This window comes from Syngnathus leptorhynchus, chromosome 3 (assembly GCF_054491065.1).
Source record: "Syngnathus leptorhynchus isolate UIUO chromosome 3, UIUO_Slep, whole genome shotgun sequence".
NCBI lineage: Eukaryota > Metazoa > Chordata > Actinopteri > Syngnathiformes > Syngnathidae > Syngnathus > Syngnathus leptorhynchus.
The window spans coordinates 8,612,771-8,628,575 of record NC_141197.1 but is presented as its reverse complement, the minus strand read 5'-3'; the positions used below and the strand labels follow the sequence as shown (position 1 = coordinate 8,628,575).

The window sequence follows — 15,805 nt, the reverse complement described above, 5'->3', positions numbered from 1 at the left end:
GTTTTTATTCCTTCTGTACGTCACTGGGCATTTCTGTACTTTCAATTCGCAGAGGTCCTTCTTTTTTCCATTTTATGCTTGATAGTGCCTTTCTTAAAAAGGAGAAACGACTGTTTCAGTAGTTTTCCCTAAATTGACCTCACAAACAAATGATCAAACTTGTCCAGGATTGCTATCGGTGATCTAAATATACAGGAGAAACAACGTGTGCAGAAACATCCTCATTTTTTTTCCTTTTGTTTAACATGAGTCATACCCTCCTTTACTGTTCCATGGAAACCTGGATAACATTTGTCACCCCTCAATTTTGATGTAGGTCCTTTAGGAACCATTTTTCATTTATAATGAGAACCTGTTGTTTTTTTTGGGGGGGGGGGGCTCAAAAGTCATGATTTTGAAAATGCAAGGATCCCTCTCGATGTGTATCTACTGTGTACTCTGTAATAACTTGAAACACAATGTACTGCAAAGAAATAACACATTTTATACATTTTTTCATGTTATGTGTAGTTTTCCCAATGTTTTTTTTTTGCATTTCTAAACAATAGCAACTGTAAGGATTCAAGATTTACTCACTTTTTGAAAAACACAGCTATTATTTCCAATATAACTATATTACAAATAATAATTCTTTCAAATAGGTTATATATTTTACTACTCAATTGTGGCATTTTGAACAACTTACATACTCAAACAATATACTTGCTTTCTCTTTTGAAAAGGGAAATACAGCAAATGTATTTCTTAAATACATAATTTTCTCTTGAAGTCATATAATTTGCTTAAATCCCATCCATGAAAAGCAATGCAAATAGAAAAAAATATTTAGGGGAGGGGCAAAAAACATTCAACATTCATAACATGTCAAAATATCAATTTTTTGTTGTCAGAAAAGCTCACATAATAACATTTTGTTCTTTTTAGTGTGTTAACATGCACACTTTTTATGATAGCATAATGTAACCAGATTAAGAAAAATGACAATTGTATGTCTCCCTATCTCCCTTTACCATGAAAACAGAATAAATGTTACACCTATCAATACTGAGTAATACTCAAACATTTAGCTTCTCTCCAGATTCATCTTCAGCTACCTGTTCAAAAGTTAAGACAAATTAGTAAACAAAACCTCCTGGTTGTTGGTCGGCTAAAGCCGAGCGATACGTATGGCCCTGTCAACAACAGTATGAAATTAAGATGTGTATTTCTTCAATCTGACAGAAAATGACATATTTGAAATATTACATCCAATCTTTAAAATGCAATGGCCTTAAACTCAAATTAAGAATTCATAAAGGCAATATACTTGCTTTATGAAATAATAAATCTATGGTGTTGCAGTCATTGCTACTTGTGATAGGACAGATGGCATATTTTAGCATACAACGATGGAGTTTAATAGGTACATTGTGCTTTATAAATCTGAATGAGTCTTCGCTAAGTTTCTGCTGATAAAAAGAGCATTCCTATATCACCAATGACATTTTGTCTGGATGTAATCTGACATTAATATCTTTAATTTGTGTGGAGACTTGTATCACTTGTGTTTCTTTTTGCCAACTACCGTAATTTGGTTGGAAGCAGTCATTCAATTTACCGGTCGGTATGTGTGCATGTTAACAGACTAGAGTCTTGCCAGTAAAATCTTTACATTTATACAATGTTTTCTCTTAAAGGCTTTTTGTAAAAAAGAGGGGGAAAGTACATATGGTCAAGATGCTTTTGCAACTGTGTAATTGCTATTACTCAAGTACACATTTGAAGCAAAGATAGTGTGTATCGCAACTGGAGTTCATAAGTCTATGCTATTTCTATGGTTCACATGATCTTCATATTGAATTGTATGGGTGTCTCAGGTGGACTAGCCTCCTCTGTATCTTCTTTGCGGGGCACATACTCAACCTCTATACTTGGTTTCGTGTTGTCTTTCCCTCGGCTCCAGAGAAATAGGATTACAAGACAAAAAAGTACAACGCCAAGGAACGAGATGAACCCCATTGTGGTCGCAATGATGAGTGTCTTTACATCAAATGGAAATGGAACTGTGGTCCGGGTCACATTCGCACCTTCATCGCTGGGTTGGTTGAAAATGAAGGCAAATGTCTTGTTTGGTTGATGAGGCCAATTAGGAGAGTAGCTATGAACAAAAAGATGAGCAACTTTAGTGTCATTGCCTGCGGCATTGCTTGCAATGCACAAGTAGGTCCCGTTGTCTTGGATCTGGGCATACCGAACCTCAAGTCTGCCATCATCAGACACAGAAAGTCTTGACCCCAAAGTTTTGGTGGTTATGTATTCTTTCTTCGGAGAAAGCCACATGATGACCGGAACTGGCTCACCCTCAGCTTGGCAAGTAAAACTGACTGTAGTTCCTTCATCCACATGGCTCTCTTGAATTTTGTTATCCACAATCTTAGATTTATGGCAGATGAAATAATCAGAAGGCAGAATATCTGGGAAGTCCTTGAACTCATTTCCCTGCACCACACCAGGTGATGCACAGATGGGCTGCTGTCTATTAAAGTTTAACCTCCACCGCCGGCGGAAAACCCAGAGCAAGCGACAGTCGCAGGCCAAAGGGTTGTCGTGCAAAGCCAGGGTTTCCAAATTACCCACTGAGTGGAAGACGGATTCCTCCAAGGTGCTCAATCTATTACTAGAAACATTAAGAATGTGCAGATGATTTAGTCCTCTGAAAGTGTAAGGCTCAATAGCAATTAATCTGCCACCAGCTAAATGAAAAGCCTGGAGTTTTTGTAGATTGTAAAGTTGGTTCCCTTCAACAGTAACAATGGGATTGAAAGACAGTTTTAGAAAGCGTAAATATCTAAGGTGACTGATAGCTTGGTAAGGGATAGCAGTAAGATTACAATTTGTGATTGCCAAAGATGTTAGGTTGATTCCAAACAAGCATTTCGGGGTCATGGTATCCAGGGAAGGCATCTGTGATATTTCTAGTACCCGCAGCCTATACAGCCGCTTAAATGAGTAATCTCTAATGGCAGTGATGTTAAGATACCGTAATCGAAGTGACAGCAGGTTGTGCAGATGGCTCAGGGCATCAGTGGGCACCGAAGACAGCTTGTAACCCTCAATGTTGAGGGTTTCAAGATTGCTGAGGCCATGAAACGATCGTGGTGAGATAAAAACTAGGTCATTGTCACCCACTTCCAGTACCCTCAAGTTGTAGAGCTCCTGAAACATGTAGTCCAGCAAAATGACAATTTTGTTCTCACTAATATCCAGCTGGGTTAGGTTGTTGAGGCCTGTGAACACACCAAGCTGAATGAGCTTCAGCTGGTTGTTTCGCAATCCGAGATTCCGTAGATTCATGAGGTTGCTAAAAGCTCCAGGATCGATGGACGAAATAATGTTTTCATTCAGCTGGAGCTCCTCCAGTTGTGGGTAGTTGATAAATTCTTCTGGCCCGAGAAGTTTTAGCCGATTTTTGCTCAGGTCAAGGAGCTTTGTTTCAGTGGGGATGCCTTCGGGGAAAGTAGCCAATCGTCTTCGATGGCATACGACCGATCGCTCTTGGCCATTGCAGTCACATCGAGAAGGGCAGCCCGTGGTTGAGCCAGACAGGACGGTTCCAAGCATCAGGACTAGGATGGGCTGCCAGCACGCCACCAAGTAGCTGTGCCCCCCTGCCTCAGCAGAGACCATCCTATTGTGAACCTATGGAGGTATAGAAAAAGAGAGTTGAGTGGTAGAAGTGAATAGAAATATACCCAGAATAACTATTGCACATGCTTTCAGTCACCATCATTATACATATGCGTTTATACATGCATACTAGGATTGTCAGTATGAAATATTTTTGGAATCGATTATTCTATCGATTACTCCATTCATTATTCAAGTCATCATTTTATTTGCATCAAAGTGATTAGCAGTGTTCAAATTAAATGTTGAGTGTTCTTTTAAATTTGCTCCTTTGTGTATTTTGACAGAAGCATGTCAGAGGCATTTTATTAAGCCACCTAGGAACTGCTTTGAAAATGATTATGGACAGAGAGGAATATAATATGACATAGTTCTGCCAGCAGCTAAAATAATGAGTACAGTGGATTAAGAATTTCATTTTCACTGAGAGGTATCTCAGTTCGGTTCACAAGAGCTATTTCATGCTCAGTCAGTTTTTTTAGTTGCTCTTACATCTGTGCGGCACACTATTTCAAGGGTTAGCACTTTGTGAAACAAAATTGTATCTAGAAAATGAAACAAGTTAAATTGATATTTTTATATAAAAAATGATATGTGCCAGAGACATAGGACCTGCCATTTGCTCAACCTGCCTTTGACTTTTGCTTTTGTATATGCACGGCACAAACATTTAGTGTGTATGGGACACTGTTTAAAGAATGAAAAAATACAGCCAAACAAGTTTTTAAGAAATGCGTTTAACATCTCATTTAAATTAACTGACAAATGATAATAACAACAAAAAAACATAATTCCACTAAACACAGTAAGCTCCAATATAAATGAATAAGGCCTTGGATAATTGATAATAATAAAATAGTAATAGCACTGAGCCAATGTGTGCATACAGTGAGTGACATGTTTATCTCGTTGACACATTATAATTTTACAAAATGTTAAATTAGTGTGACAATGTGTTAAGACCAAAATATGAATGTGTATGACAAGCCCTCCTGTCTTTGCTAATCCAAAGCAAATGAATACAAATGCTGTGTGATTTTCTTACCAGTGCACATGCATGATTTATGATGCAGACTGTCATAAGGAACGCAGAGCTATCTGTATAATCTGGCTTTACAGCACAGCACATACCTCACAATAACAGCATTTTGTTTTGACCTTGAGCCACTTCTTAAAAAAGACAATTGACAAATAAACCCTCACAAATATGACTGAGTTCTTCATAAACCTTTGTCACACATTTTCTCTTTTAAGTATTGCTATATTTTTTTTCTACTTAGTGAGAGAGAAAATCAATGTTTGCTCTCATTATTTGCCTCAATACATTCATATTTATTTTCCCTTCCTTTGAAATGGGTGTACAGGAAAGAACAATAGCAGATCTTTTTCATGCTGTGACTGTTTGCATTCGTTTCTGTCTTTGGCTTCTTACTGTATAATCACATTGCCAAAAATCTGGCCTTTTCTTTCAATGCTCCAAGATTTTTGCAAACTTTGCAATGCATTCTAAACCAGTATGAAGCCAGCATTACAGTACTTGTTTTTTCAGGAATTTTACTGACTGTCTATGTGATATGTTTCACTGCAGTTTTGTGCTTCAGTAATATATATATATATATACATATATACTGAGCACTTGGACTGAATGTCATGATTATTCACCACATCCATGGTAACAAAGCTAGATGCAGAATCAAAGAAATCTTCTGATGTTTAATTACTGTTACTCAACTTAAATAAGTGACTGTTGTCCAGCACAAGTGTGACCCATCCTTACTACAGTTTGGAGCCTCAAACCTCCACAAACTGAATTCAATTTTAACAACTCTTGCTCTTGACGTTCATGTAAATGCTTGGCCTTATTAGGGTAGCCCTAGACTGGTCACTCAAATCCAGTGTCATGGAAAAATTAACTTCTTCAGTGAACCCATTCCCGATTTACTTAAGCTTTATATGCGGAAGATTGATTGCTCATGCAAAAATTTCAAGCTGCTCTACTTAACCAGGAGCACCCATGATTGTGTCTGCCAAATACTTTTCTAAACTGCCATGCAGTTCATTTTGCACATTCTAGAGGGTGCATGCAAAGAGATTCATTTAGCCTGCGTAAGATGTTTTATCAAATGTGAGATTAATTTTGATGTCTGACTTTGTGTCCTTAAATACCATTGGCCTGACTTTTGTTCAGTCTCGCACATGGAGGGAGTTATTTTGGGTAGAGAAGGTGCGCTGTTGTTGGAGGGAACCGAGATGGTTTGTTTGCCACCCAAAGAAAGCAACTCCCCTTATTTCCTTTAAATTCAGCACAAGAGAGAAAACAGGGTCTACATGATGGAAGGACTTGCTGGAGTCTATCCACAAAACTGACGCTTCAAAAGTACATTCAAAGGCAACTGGAAGAAAATCTTTACTTGCGGATGATACAGTTGGCCACTGTGGTGAAGCCATTTCTGATTATCCACAACGTGGTCTGCTAAATTATAATAAACATGGTAAACTAGACTTGCCTCAGCATGAAATAGAAGATGTGCCGATTTTTACACTGGGTGCATGTGCGAATGTGTGAATTGGCCATACGTCTGAAAAACAAATGCAAATGTCACTGATGTGTGTAACCATGATGAGGGAGTGCGGGAAAAATGAGAAGTGACAGGGAGAATGGGTGTGATATAACATATTTACCACAGGTTATTAGGATGTCTGCACATGGTAAATGGTGAAACCAAATGCATATAAAAACACGACACACTTCTTTTAAAAGTGCTCTGTAATGGAGTTTTTTCCAGGATGTGGATAATTGTTCATACCTTTTAACTAAATCCATTAAAATTCTGACTGCGATTTTCTTTCACTGTGGACAACCAAAGAGTGGATTGCTCCATCCCAGAAGTTTTTGTGCTACCCATGGTTAAACATGGTGGAGGTCAGTGAGCCAGAAGGCCTTCAACCTGACTGAAAAAAGAGATTGAAACCTGCACATGCGGCTGTAAACACTTCACAGTTATAATCAACAACAATATTTTCACTTTTACGATGCAAAGTTTTATTTGACATATAATACAGCACTACTAGGCAGGATGGTGGGCGAGTGAGCTTCTCTCCCTTTCATTTGGAACTGGGTTTGTGTCTCAGCCTAAGACTTCTTTTTGGCCCTCTAGGTCACGAAAAGACTAGCGTTTTGCGAGCGGAAGTTACGGGACGGAATGTAAGGAACAACTAGGTCGAGGAGATACGAGGATGCTAATCCATGCAGTGATATATAAGTTAATAGAAGAACCTTGAAATCACATCTTAAATGGACTGGTAGCCAATGTAAGCTGGCTAATATTGGGGTAATGTGATCAAATTTTCTCGTCCGTGTGAGCAGTCTCTCCGCAGCATTTTGCACTAACTGTAGACTTTTAATACTGGACATAGGAAGACCAGAGAATAATGCATTACAGTAGTCAAGGTGCGACATAATAAACGCATGTATAATAAAGTATTGAAGTCTATAGTGTTGAAGGCAGCACTAAGATCGAGTAATAATAATATCGATGAGTTGTTTGAATCCGTAGCTATGAGGAGATCATTAGTCACTTTCGCAAGTGCTGTCTCGGTGGAATGATTTGCTCTAAAACCAGACTGAAAAGATTCAAATCAATTATTGGCGACCATGTAATCAATAAGCTGCTGCGCTACTACTTTTTCAAGAATTTTTGCTATGAATAGAAGATCTGAAACATCTGTCAAGTTTGGTCTATGTTGTAGAGCAGTCCTCTCTCAGCTCTATTTTTAGTTCATTACCAAAGTATGTACAGTAATTCCTTTCTTTTGTAAGTTATTCCTCAGACAACCTTACTCACCTTTACAGAAAGCACAAGGACATAGTGGTTGCCCTTTGATTTATTTGCCTTCTGAAGAGAATGTACAAAATAGTGGCTTTTGAGAAACAATACTGTACATCAGATTTGGTGTTAAGAATTGTGGTATCAAGAGTCCAATTGGACAGCTGTAATTACTTGTTGGCCCGGGCAAGATTTGGGAATATGGAAATGCAACACAGTAATTATTAATCATTCAACATTTTTCCACTGATGGAAACTAGGGCAGTAGTGCCAGACATTCAGAATCACAGGATGTAACAACCACATGTGTGGATGTAGACAGAAAATAACAGGAAATGTGGCAGGTCTGTTGTGCCACTTATCCCCAGTCAGCACAGCACAGGTGTGGCTCATCCCAATCAACCAAGCTGTTCCACATCATCTCGTCGGAGGCGGTCTACAAAACCCCCTGAGAGACAGTGCTCGACGCTTCGACGTTAACCTTCCGTGGTCAGCGCTCAACTACACGTCAAACCAGCGTCTCCTCCCTCCTATCCACTTTGGATCACCCCTTTTTTGTGAGAGAAGTAAATATATTGTTTTTTGCCCTAAAACCTCAGTTTTTGTGTCTTGTCTCCTGGGTTCTCTGCATTTTTGGCTCACCACCCCAGCTGAGCGTAACAGAACGTCGAAGCCATCATGAGCCAAGCCGGGACCCCGGGGGCCGGGCAGCCAAGATCATCCGAATTACTTGGTTCTGTGGCAACACTTTCCAACCAAGTGCAGTCTATTGCAGGAGCGCTATCTGGCATTCAACGGTCCCTGGATGCACTTACTGTCCGTGCCTCGGCCGAAGGAAATCCCGCTCCCGTTCATGGCCCTGCCTCTGCTTCCAACCAACAACCCAGCCCTGTCCTTCCCAACCCACAGCAGTCTCAGTCCGAGCCTGGCCTAGTCAGCCCTAGGCCTTTCAACGGTGACTTCAATCTGAGCAGAGGTTTTTTGGCACAATGTGAGTTACTTTTTACCCATCAGCCCTCTAAATATTCCTCTGACGGGTCTAAAATTGCTTTTGTCATGTCCCTTCTGGTCGAGGACGCCCTCCGCTGGGCCATTGCGGCAGTTGAGAACAACCCAGTTTTTTTTACCGACTACTCTCAGTTCAAGAGTGAGTTTCGGGCTGTGTTTGATCTCCCTGCAGATGGTCAAGATGCTTCTAGCCGCCTGCTGGTTATCCGCCAGGGGTCGCGTTCAGTGGCTCAATATACGCTGGAATTTCGGATCCTTGCTGCAGAGAGCCGTTGGAATGACCAAGCCCTCCTCAGTGTCTTTCGCAAGGGGCTGAGGGATTCTATTAAGGACCTCATTGTCCGTGACAGCCCGGAGACCCTTAACGGGCTAATATCCCTGGCTCTCAAGATAGACGCACGACTTCAGGAGCGGCGTACAGACCGAGCCCAACGTAGCCCCCTACAGTCTGTCCCCCGTCGTTTTGCTTCTGTGTTCCCCACCTCACCTTCCAGGCCAACTCCTCATACTCAGGACCCTATGCTTCCCCCGTTCCTATCTACTTCAGGGTCTGGGGAGCCCATGGAGGTTGGCCGATCACGGATCTCGCCAGCAGAAAAGCAGCTGAGGCTGAGCAATGAACAATGTTTCTACTGTGGAGAATCAGGACATTTTCATCCGGTCCTGCCCAAAAGGCCCAGCTCGCCAGTAGGGGCTATACAGGTGAGCAACACCACCATTCCCCAGCCCAAGGTTTGTTCCAACCGTCTTTTCCCCGCAACCCTGGCCTGGGGCAAAGAAACATTGTCTGTTAGTGCATTTATTGATTCTGGTGCGGACGAGAGCCTTATGGACATTTCCTTCGCACGCCAGGCCGGAATTCCTTTGGTTCCCTTAGATCAATCCCTGTCTCCCAGAGCCATCGATGGTCACTCGTTAGGAACCATTTCCTTCTCCACTGAACCTCTTATGCTCACGCTCTCAGGGAATCATACTGAGCCCATCCGTTTTTTTGTCCTTCATGCCCCTACTGCTCCCTTGATATTGGGGAGACCTTGGTTGGAGAGGCATGAACCTCACATCTCCTGGGCCTCTGGTCGGATTTTGGGATGGAGCACAGCCTGTCATGCGACCTGTCTACGCTCTGCCCTTTCACCTCCAAGTAGTCCCAGACCCATGCCCGTAACCCCTGATATCTCTGGAGTTCCGAGTATTTACCATGACCTTGCCTCAGTATTTAGTAAGGATAAAGCCCTTTTACTTCCCCCTCACCGGCCATACGATTGTGCGATCGACCTCCTTCCCGGGGCCCCCTATCCTAAGGGGCGACTCTACAACCTCTCCCTTCCAGAGAAGGAGGCGATGCGCAATTATGTTGCAGAGTCCCTGCTCTCAGGTTTCATAAGACCATCATCATCTCCCTTAGGGGCAGGTTTTTTTTTTGTGGACAGGAAGGATGGCGGCCTGAGACCTTGCATTGACTACCGTGGTCTTAATGACATCACAGTAAAAAACAAGTACCCTTTGCCCCTTATTAGTTCCACTTTTGAGCCTCTTGCTCATGCCCGGGTGTTCACCAAGCTAGATCTCCGCAACGCCTACCACTTAGTCCGGATCAGAGAGGGCGACGAATGGAAGACAGCTTTCAACACCCATCTCGGCCATTTTGAGTACCTTGTGATGCCTTTTGGCTTGTCCAACGCACCAGCGGTTTTCCAATGCCTGGTAAATGATGTGTTAAGAGACATGTTGAACATCTTTGTGGTGGTGTACCTGGACGACATCCTCATCTTCTCCAGGTCATTGAAGGAACACCACCAGCATGTGCGTTTGGTTCTCCAACGGCTGTTGGAGAATCGCCTGTTCGTTAAAGCCGAGAAGTGTGTCTTCCACTCTGACTCTGTTACGTACCTGGGAAACATAGTGGAGGCTGGACGGATGAGTGTCGATCCCTCCAAAGTCAAGGCTGTGGAGGAGTGGCCGCGTCCTACCAACCGGACTCAGCTCCGACGATTCCTGGGTTTCGCAGGCTTCATACGCCGCTTCATCAAGGGATATAGTCAAATCGCTGCCCCTCTCAATGCCCTGACCTCCATCACACGCCCCTTTTCCTGGACGCCCGAAGCCGAGACGGCCTTCACCAGACTCAAGGGTCTGTTCTCTTCAGCTCCAGTGCTTGTCCACCCTGACCCTGAGAGACAATTCATTGTGGAAGTGGATGCTTCTGATACGGGCGTTGGGGCAGTCCTCTCCCAGCGGTCGGAGGAGGATCAGAAGGTGCATCCGTGCGCTTATTTCTCTAGAAGTTACGACCCAGCGGAGAGGAACTATGATGTGGGAAACAAGGAGCTGCTGGCGGTCCATGATGCCCTGAGGGAGTGGAGACACTGGTTGGAGGGAGCAAAACTGCCTTTTGTCGTGTGGTCAGATCACAAGAACCTGACCTACTTAAGAACAGCAAAAAGGATCAACTCCAGGCAGGCCCGCTGGGCTCTGTTCTTAAGCCGGTTTGATTTCACTCTCACATACCGCCCAGGGTCAAAGAACGTCAGAGCTGACGCCCTTTCCCGTCAGTTCTCTGAGGGCCCTGCTGTCCCGGAGATATCCGACACCATCCTTCTTCCTGCCCGTGTGGTTGGGGCAGTCTCCTGGCCCATAGATTCTGTTGTAATGGAGGCCCTGCAGACCCAACCTGACCCTGGCAATGGACCCCCGAACAGGCAGTTTGTTCCAGATGCTGCCCGTCCTCGAGTGTTAGAGTGGGGTCACTCCAGCCGTGTTTCATGTCACCCCGGAGAGCGCCGGACAGCGGAGTTCGTCGGCCGGAGATTCTGGTGGCCCACCCTTAAGAAGGATGTGAAGGAGTATGTTGCTGCCTGCACAGTCTGTGCCCGTAGTAAGGCTTCCCATCGCCCTCCAGCAGGCCTCCTACAACCCCTTCCAATTCCGAGTCGGCCGTGGTCTCACATTGGCATGGACTTTGTCACTGGACTTCCCTTGTCCCAGGGTTATGACACCATCCTGACTGTGGTCGACCGGTTCTCTAAGGCCGTCCACTTCATTCCCCTCCCCAAGCTTCCTTCTGCTGCTGAAACGGCTGACCTCCTCACCCTCCATGTCGTACGCCTCCATGGTATTCCCTCAGACATTGTGTCGGATCGTGGTCCCCAATTCATCTCCAAGGTGTGGCAGGCTTTTTGCAAGGGAATTGGAGCCACGGCCAGCCTTTCCTCCGGGTACCATCCTCAGTCCAATGGGCAGACTGAACGCGCCAACCAGGCAGTGGAAGAGACCCTTCGCTGCGTTGCCTCCAGCAACCCCTCTTCCTGGGCTAAGTACCTACCCTGGGTTGAGTATTCCCTCAACACATTGGAGAGCTCTGCCACCGGAATGTCTCCATTTCAATGCTCTCTGGGTTACCAGCCTCCCTTGTTTCCTCAGCAGGAACTGGAGGTGGCAGTTCCATCCACCAGGGCCCACCTCCGCCGGTGTCGACACATCTGGAGGACTGCTCGGGCTGCGCTACTCCGTGCCTCAGTACGATCTCAGCGTGATGCTAACCGGCGGAGGAGGCATGCCCCGGTTTACCAGCCTGGCCAGAAAGTTTGGCTATTGGCCCGGGACTTGCCCCTCCAAACCTCTCAGACGTCTACCCGCAAGTTGAACCCTCGGTTTGTCGGTCCCTACACCGTGGACCGCATCATCGGCCCTTCCGCAGTGCGTCTGAATCTCCCTCCTGCTCTCAAAGTGCACCCAGTTTTCCATGTGTCCCAGCTGAAGCCAGTCGCCACCAGTCCCCTGGCACCGGCGGTTTCTGCTCCCCCGCCACCTCGACTACTGGCTGATGGTGATCCTGTTTGGTCGGTTCGTAAACTGCTGGCCGTCCGTCGCCGGGGAAGAGGCCTCCAGTTCTTGGTGGACTGGGAGGGCTTCGGCCCTGAAGATCGTAGCTGGGTGCCCAGGTCCTACCTTGCTGACCCTTCGTTGTTGGATGACTTCTACCGGGACAATCCGGGTGCCCAGGGACGGTCGTCCGGTGCCTCCCCTCAGGGGGGGGGTACTGTTGTGCCACTTATCCCCAGTCAGCACAGCACAGGTGTGGCTCATCCCAATCAACCAAGCTGTTCCACATCATCTCGTCGGAGGCGGTCTACAAAACCCCCTGAGAGACAGTGCTCGACGCTTCGACGTTAACCTTCCGTGGTCAGCGCTCAACTACACGTCAAACCAGCGTCTCCTCCCTCCTATCCACTTTGGATCACCCCTTTTTTGTGAGAGAAGTAAATATATTGTTTTTTGCCCTAAAACCTCAGTTTTTGTGTCTTGTCTCCTGGGTTCTCTGCATTTTTGGCTCACCACCCCAGCTGAGCGTAACAAGGTCAGTGCACATGTGCAATATTAAAATCAATCTTAATATGGCACATAGCGAAACCTTTTCTTGTACTGACCTTTAACATTCATATATTGTGAATAGAAGGATGGCAGAGAGTTTGATTTTCATTCATTATTACATTCATTAAATACACATTTGAATAGCCTGTGGCAATTTCCCTTCATGGTCACCTCACCATATCATCACAGCACATACATCGGGCTCTGTTTTGGTAGATAGCACATGCGTTAGGCGTAAAAACTGACACATCTTCATTTTCACGGCGGGGCAAGTCTATTTGACCAAGATTTGGGATTTGGCAGGTTGTGCTTGCGCTGTACATTCTGACAGACCAAAGACATTTTCTTTTATCCATCTCTGGCGGACCTGACAATTTAGTGATGGAAAGTAGACTCCACTTTACACCTGCGCAGCTCTGAGTTGTGACACAGGTACTGTAAAACAAGTTTGGTGAATTTGATCGAGGCGAACGATGCCGCGGTCATAAAAATTCTGTGCTCTACTGGCATGTGAATTTAAAGGGAATGAGTCTAGCCACTTTAATTACCAAAACACGTGTTCACTCCCACAACAGCGCAAACCTCGGTCTGCAAAAAATACAAGAAAGAAAACTTTGAGCTCAACTTGCACTGGGCACATAGTGTGTCTTGCAGTCATTTCTTTCTCCTTTCAGGATGGCTAAAGTTAACATAATCTTGGGATGCAATCCAGGGTGTTCTCCTTTATGGAGCCAAGCGTGATATGAGGAGGCTAAGTGGGATCCTCAAAACGTATTAGGGCATAAATTAATGGGTGATTGCATTCAATAATACATGTGTTCCTAGGGGGGCTTCCATCTGCAGCATTTTTCTATACTGGCTCTATGCTTTTCGAGTAGCAATGAATAAGATGCATACAAAATATTCAAGTATGATCATTCAAACCAGTCAGAAAATGATAATAAATGTGACTTTTTTGGTTCTTTTGTCACAAACAATTTATTTTAGGTTGCATTACCTGACATGTTTAAAATGTGTGTGCAACTTAGGTGTAGGCGATTGGACAACTCCAACTTCATTGAAAAAGAATTTAAAATGCATGGAAATGTAACTTATCTCTGTTTGTAGTTTTCACGAATGGCTCCGGAAAATCGGAATGACTGCTATCTATTATAATCATATATATATATATATATTTGATCCTACTAAAAGAAACAAAACTATGCATTAGACTGCATTAGTGTTTAACAAGCCAAAGAAGACTAGCAAGTTAAAGAAAACACGCACACACGCACACAGAATTATGGCGTTTGGTTTTGTTTGTCTTCCCCCCCCCCAAGTCTCTATTTTGTTTTGGAGAATGAATGAATAAATTATGTTTGTACTTCCTTGCACAAGAAAAGAGACAACATCAAGGAGCATCAAGTTTCAAAAGTGAATCCACTCATTATAAAGTATCAAATGTAATACATTCAATTTGAGCACTTTAAACATTATTTACAAAGGCATATGATTTATTAGCATTTACTTGTCATATATCATATCTAGAGCATTTGATTTCACCATGTTTTATGACAGAGTTGTGTTGTGCCATATAGAGTGAAATCCAATAATATTGCAAGCCTCAGTCTCATGCCAACCATTTGATTCAGGGCTCAAAGTCATTGATTGATTGATTGATTGATTGATTGATTGATTGCCAGGCAAAACCGATTTTGCTCATAACCAATCACATGAGCAGCAGGCGTGTATACTAACTGGAGAAGAAATATTCAAACCAGTCATCACAATTAGCACCATGGCAAGGACTTAACTTTGATACGAGCAAAGCAGATGCTTGACTCCAAGACTGTCAGGTCTGCATGGGCTGATTATGCAATGTTAAAAAATGAGAGTCGCTGCCTCCTTGCTGAAGTGTTGCAGCCACAGTAATACTTATGCAAATATGATGTGCAGTAGGATTTAAAATTGGAAAGATCATTCGTTTGGCCTGTATAAATCATCAAAGTCTTTCCCCTTTCCCATAAGCCAAAGCTCCCTACCTGCACTGCCACCCATTGATATAACCTGGAGCAAATCAGCCAACAGCAAAAGGTAACGCTGAATAAATTCGGTGTGATTCTGGCTGAGTTTACTGGCATTTGAAGGAACACGAATTTTAAGGGGATGGCATCTTAGTAGGCATCAACAACCTTCCTTGTATAAATCAGTGAAGGGAAAAAAACAGGCAGTGCTCAGCTTTACACCTTCATTGTGACTATTAAAATAAAAAAATAAAAAATGCAGGCTACTTTACGTCTTGTTGTATTTACATACTTCAATTATAGTAATTAAAAGCATTATTTGAATAGCTACTCTCAGACCACACAAGTGTTCGTTCTGCATGTTGCATACAGTACAAAACAAATGAAATCAATTTGGATGACAAAGCACAAATGAGACATGTAACCCTCCTCTGTGGACCATCCTCCTCCCTTCTTCCATTTCTGCCGCTACCTACTAATTTTATTCCTGAGATCAATTTGCTCACATGGCACCACCACTGCACCATAATAAATCTGATCCAATACCTCAGAGCTTAAAGCCCACCATAGAGACAGAGTACTTACCAGGACTGTCATGCAGAGAATTCTAATTCAAGCAGCTCCATGTTGCCAAGGAAATTCAAAATGCCTCCAAAAGCATGGAGACAGAGATTCAGCAAACAAGACGGGCGCAGATCTCAAAGCTAAAGGTGGACGTATGTAGCAATGAAATTCCCTTGTCAATTGGGGCATCCGCAAAATGCCTTCGTCCTCTACAGATGCGCTAAATCCAGCAGCACTGATAGGCTGATATGTAAACACACAGGCGGCTCTGCTCCCTCACACGCTCACATGCATGCTGCACCTAACAGAAACCAAGAGGAGGAGAGAGGGGGGGTGGCGGATGAGAGAGGTGGAAGGAGGAGCTGC

The 15,805-nt window shown here is 43.8% G+C and overlaps 2 protein-coding genes across 7 annotated transcripts in view; one reads left to right on the top strand and one right to left on the bottom strand.

Moving 5' to 3' along the window:
- The window catches only part of luzp2 (leucine zipper protein 2), a 141,114-nt gene that overhangs the window by 15,961 nt on the left and 109,348 nt on the right, over nucleotides 1–15,805 (top strand). The window lies entirely within an intron of this gene.
- Nucleotides 1,819–3,666, bottom strand: lingo1b (leucine rich repeat and Ig domain containing 1b). The gene has a single exon (XM_085907902.1). It carries the CDS (start codon nucleotides 3,664–3,666, stop codon nucleotides 1,819–1,821), a length of 1,848 nt encoding a protein of 615 aa, XP_085764028.1.

Coding starts and splice junctions, on each gene's coding strand:
- lingo1b (XM_085907902.1), bottom strand. CDS start 3,666: ATGGTCTCTGCTGAGGCAGGGGGGCACAGCTACTTGGTGGCGTGCTGG.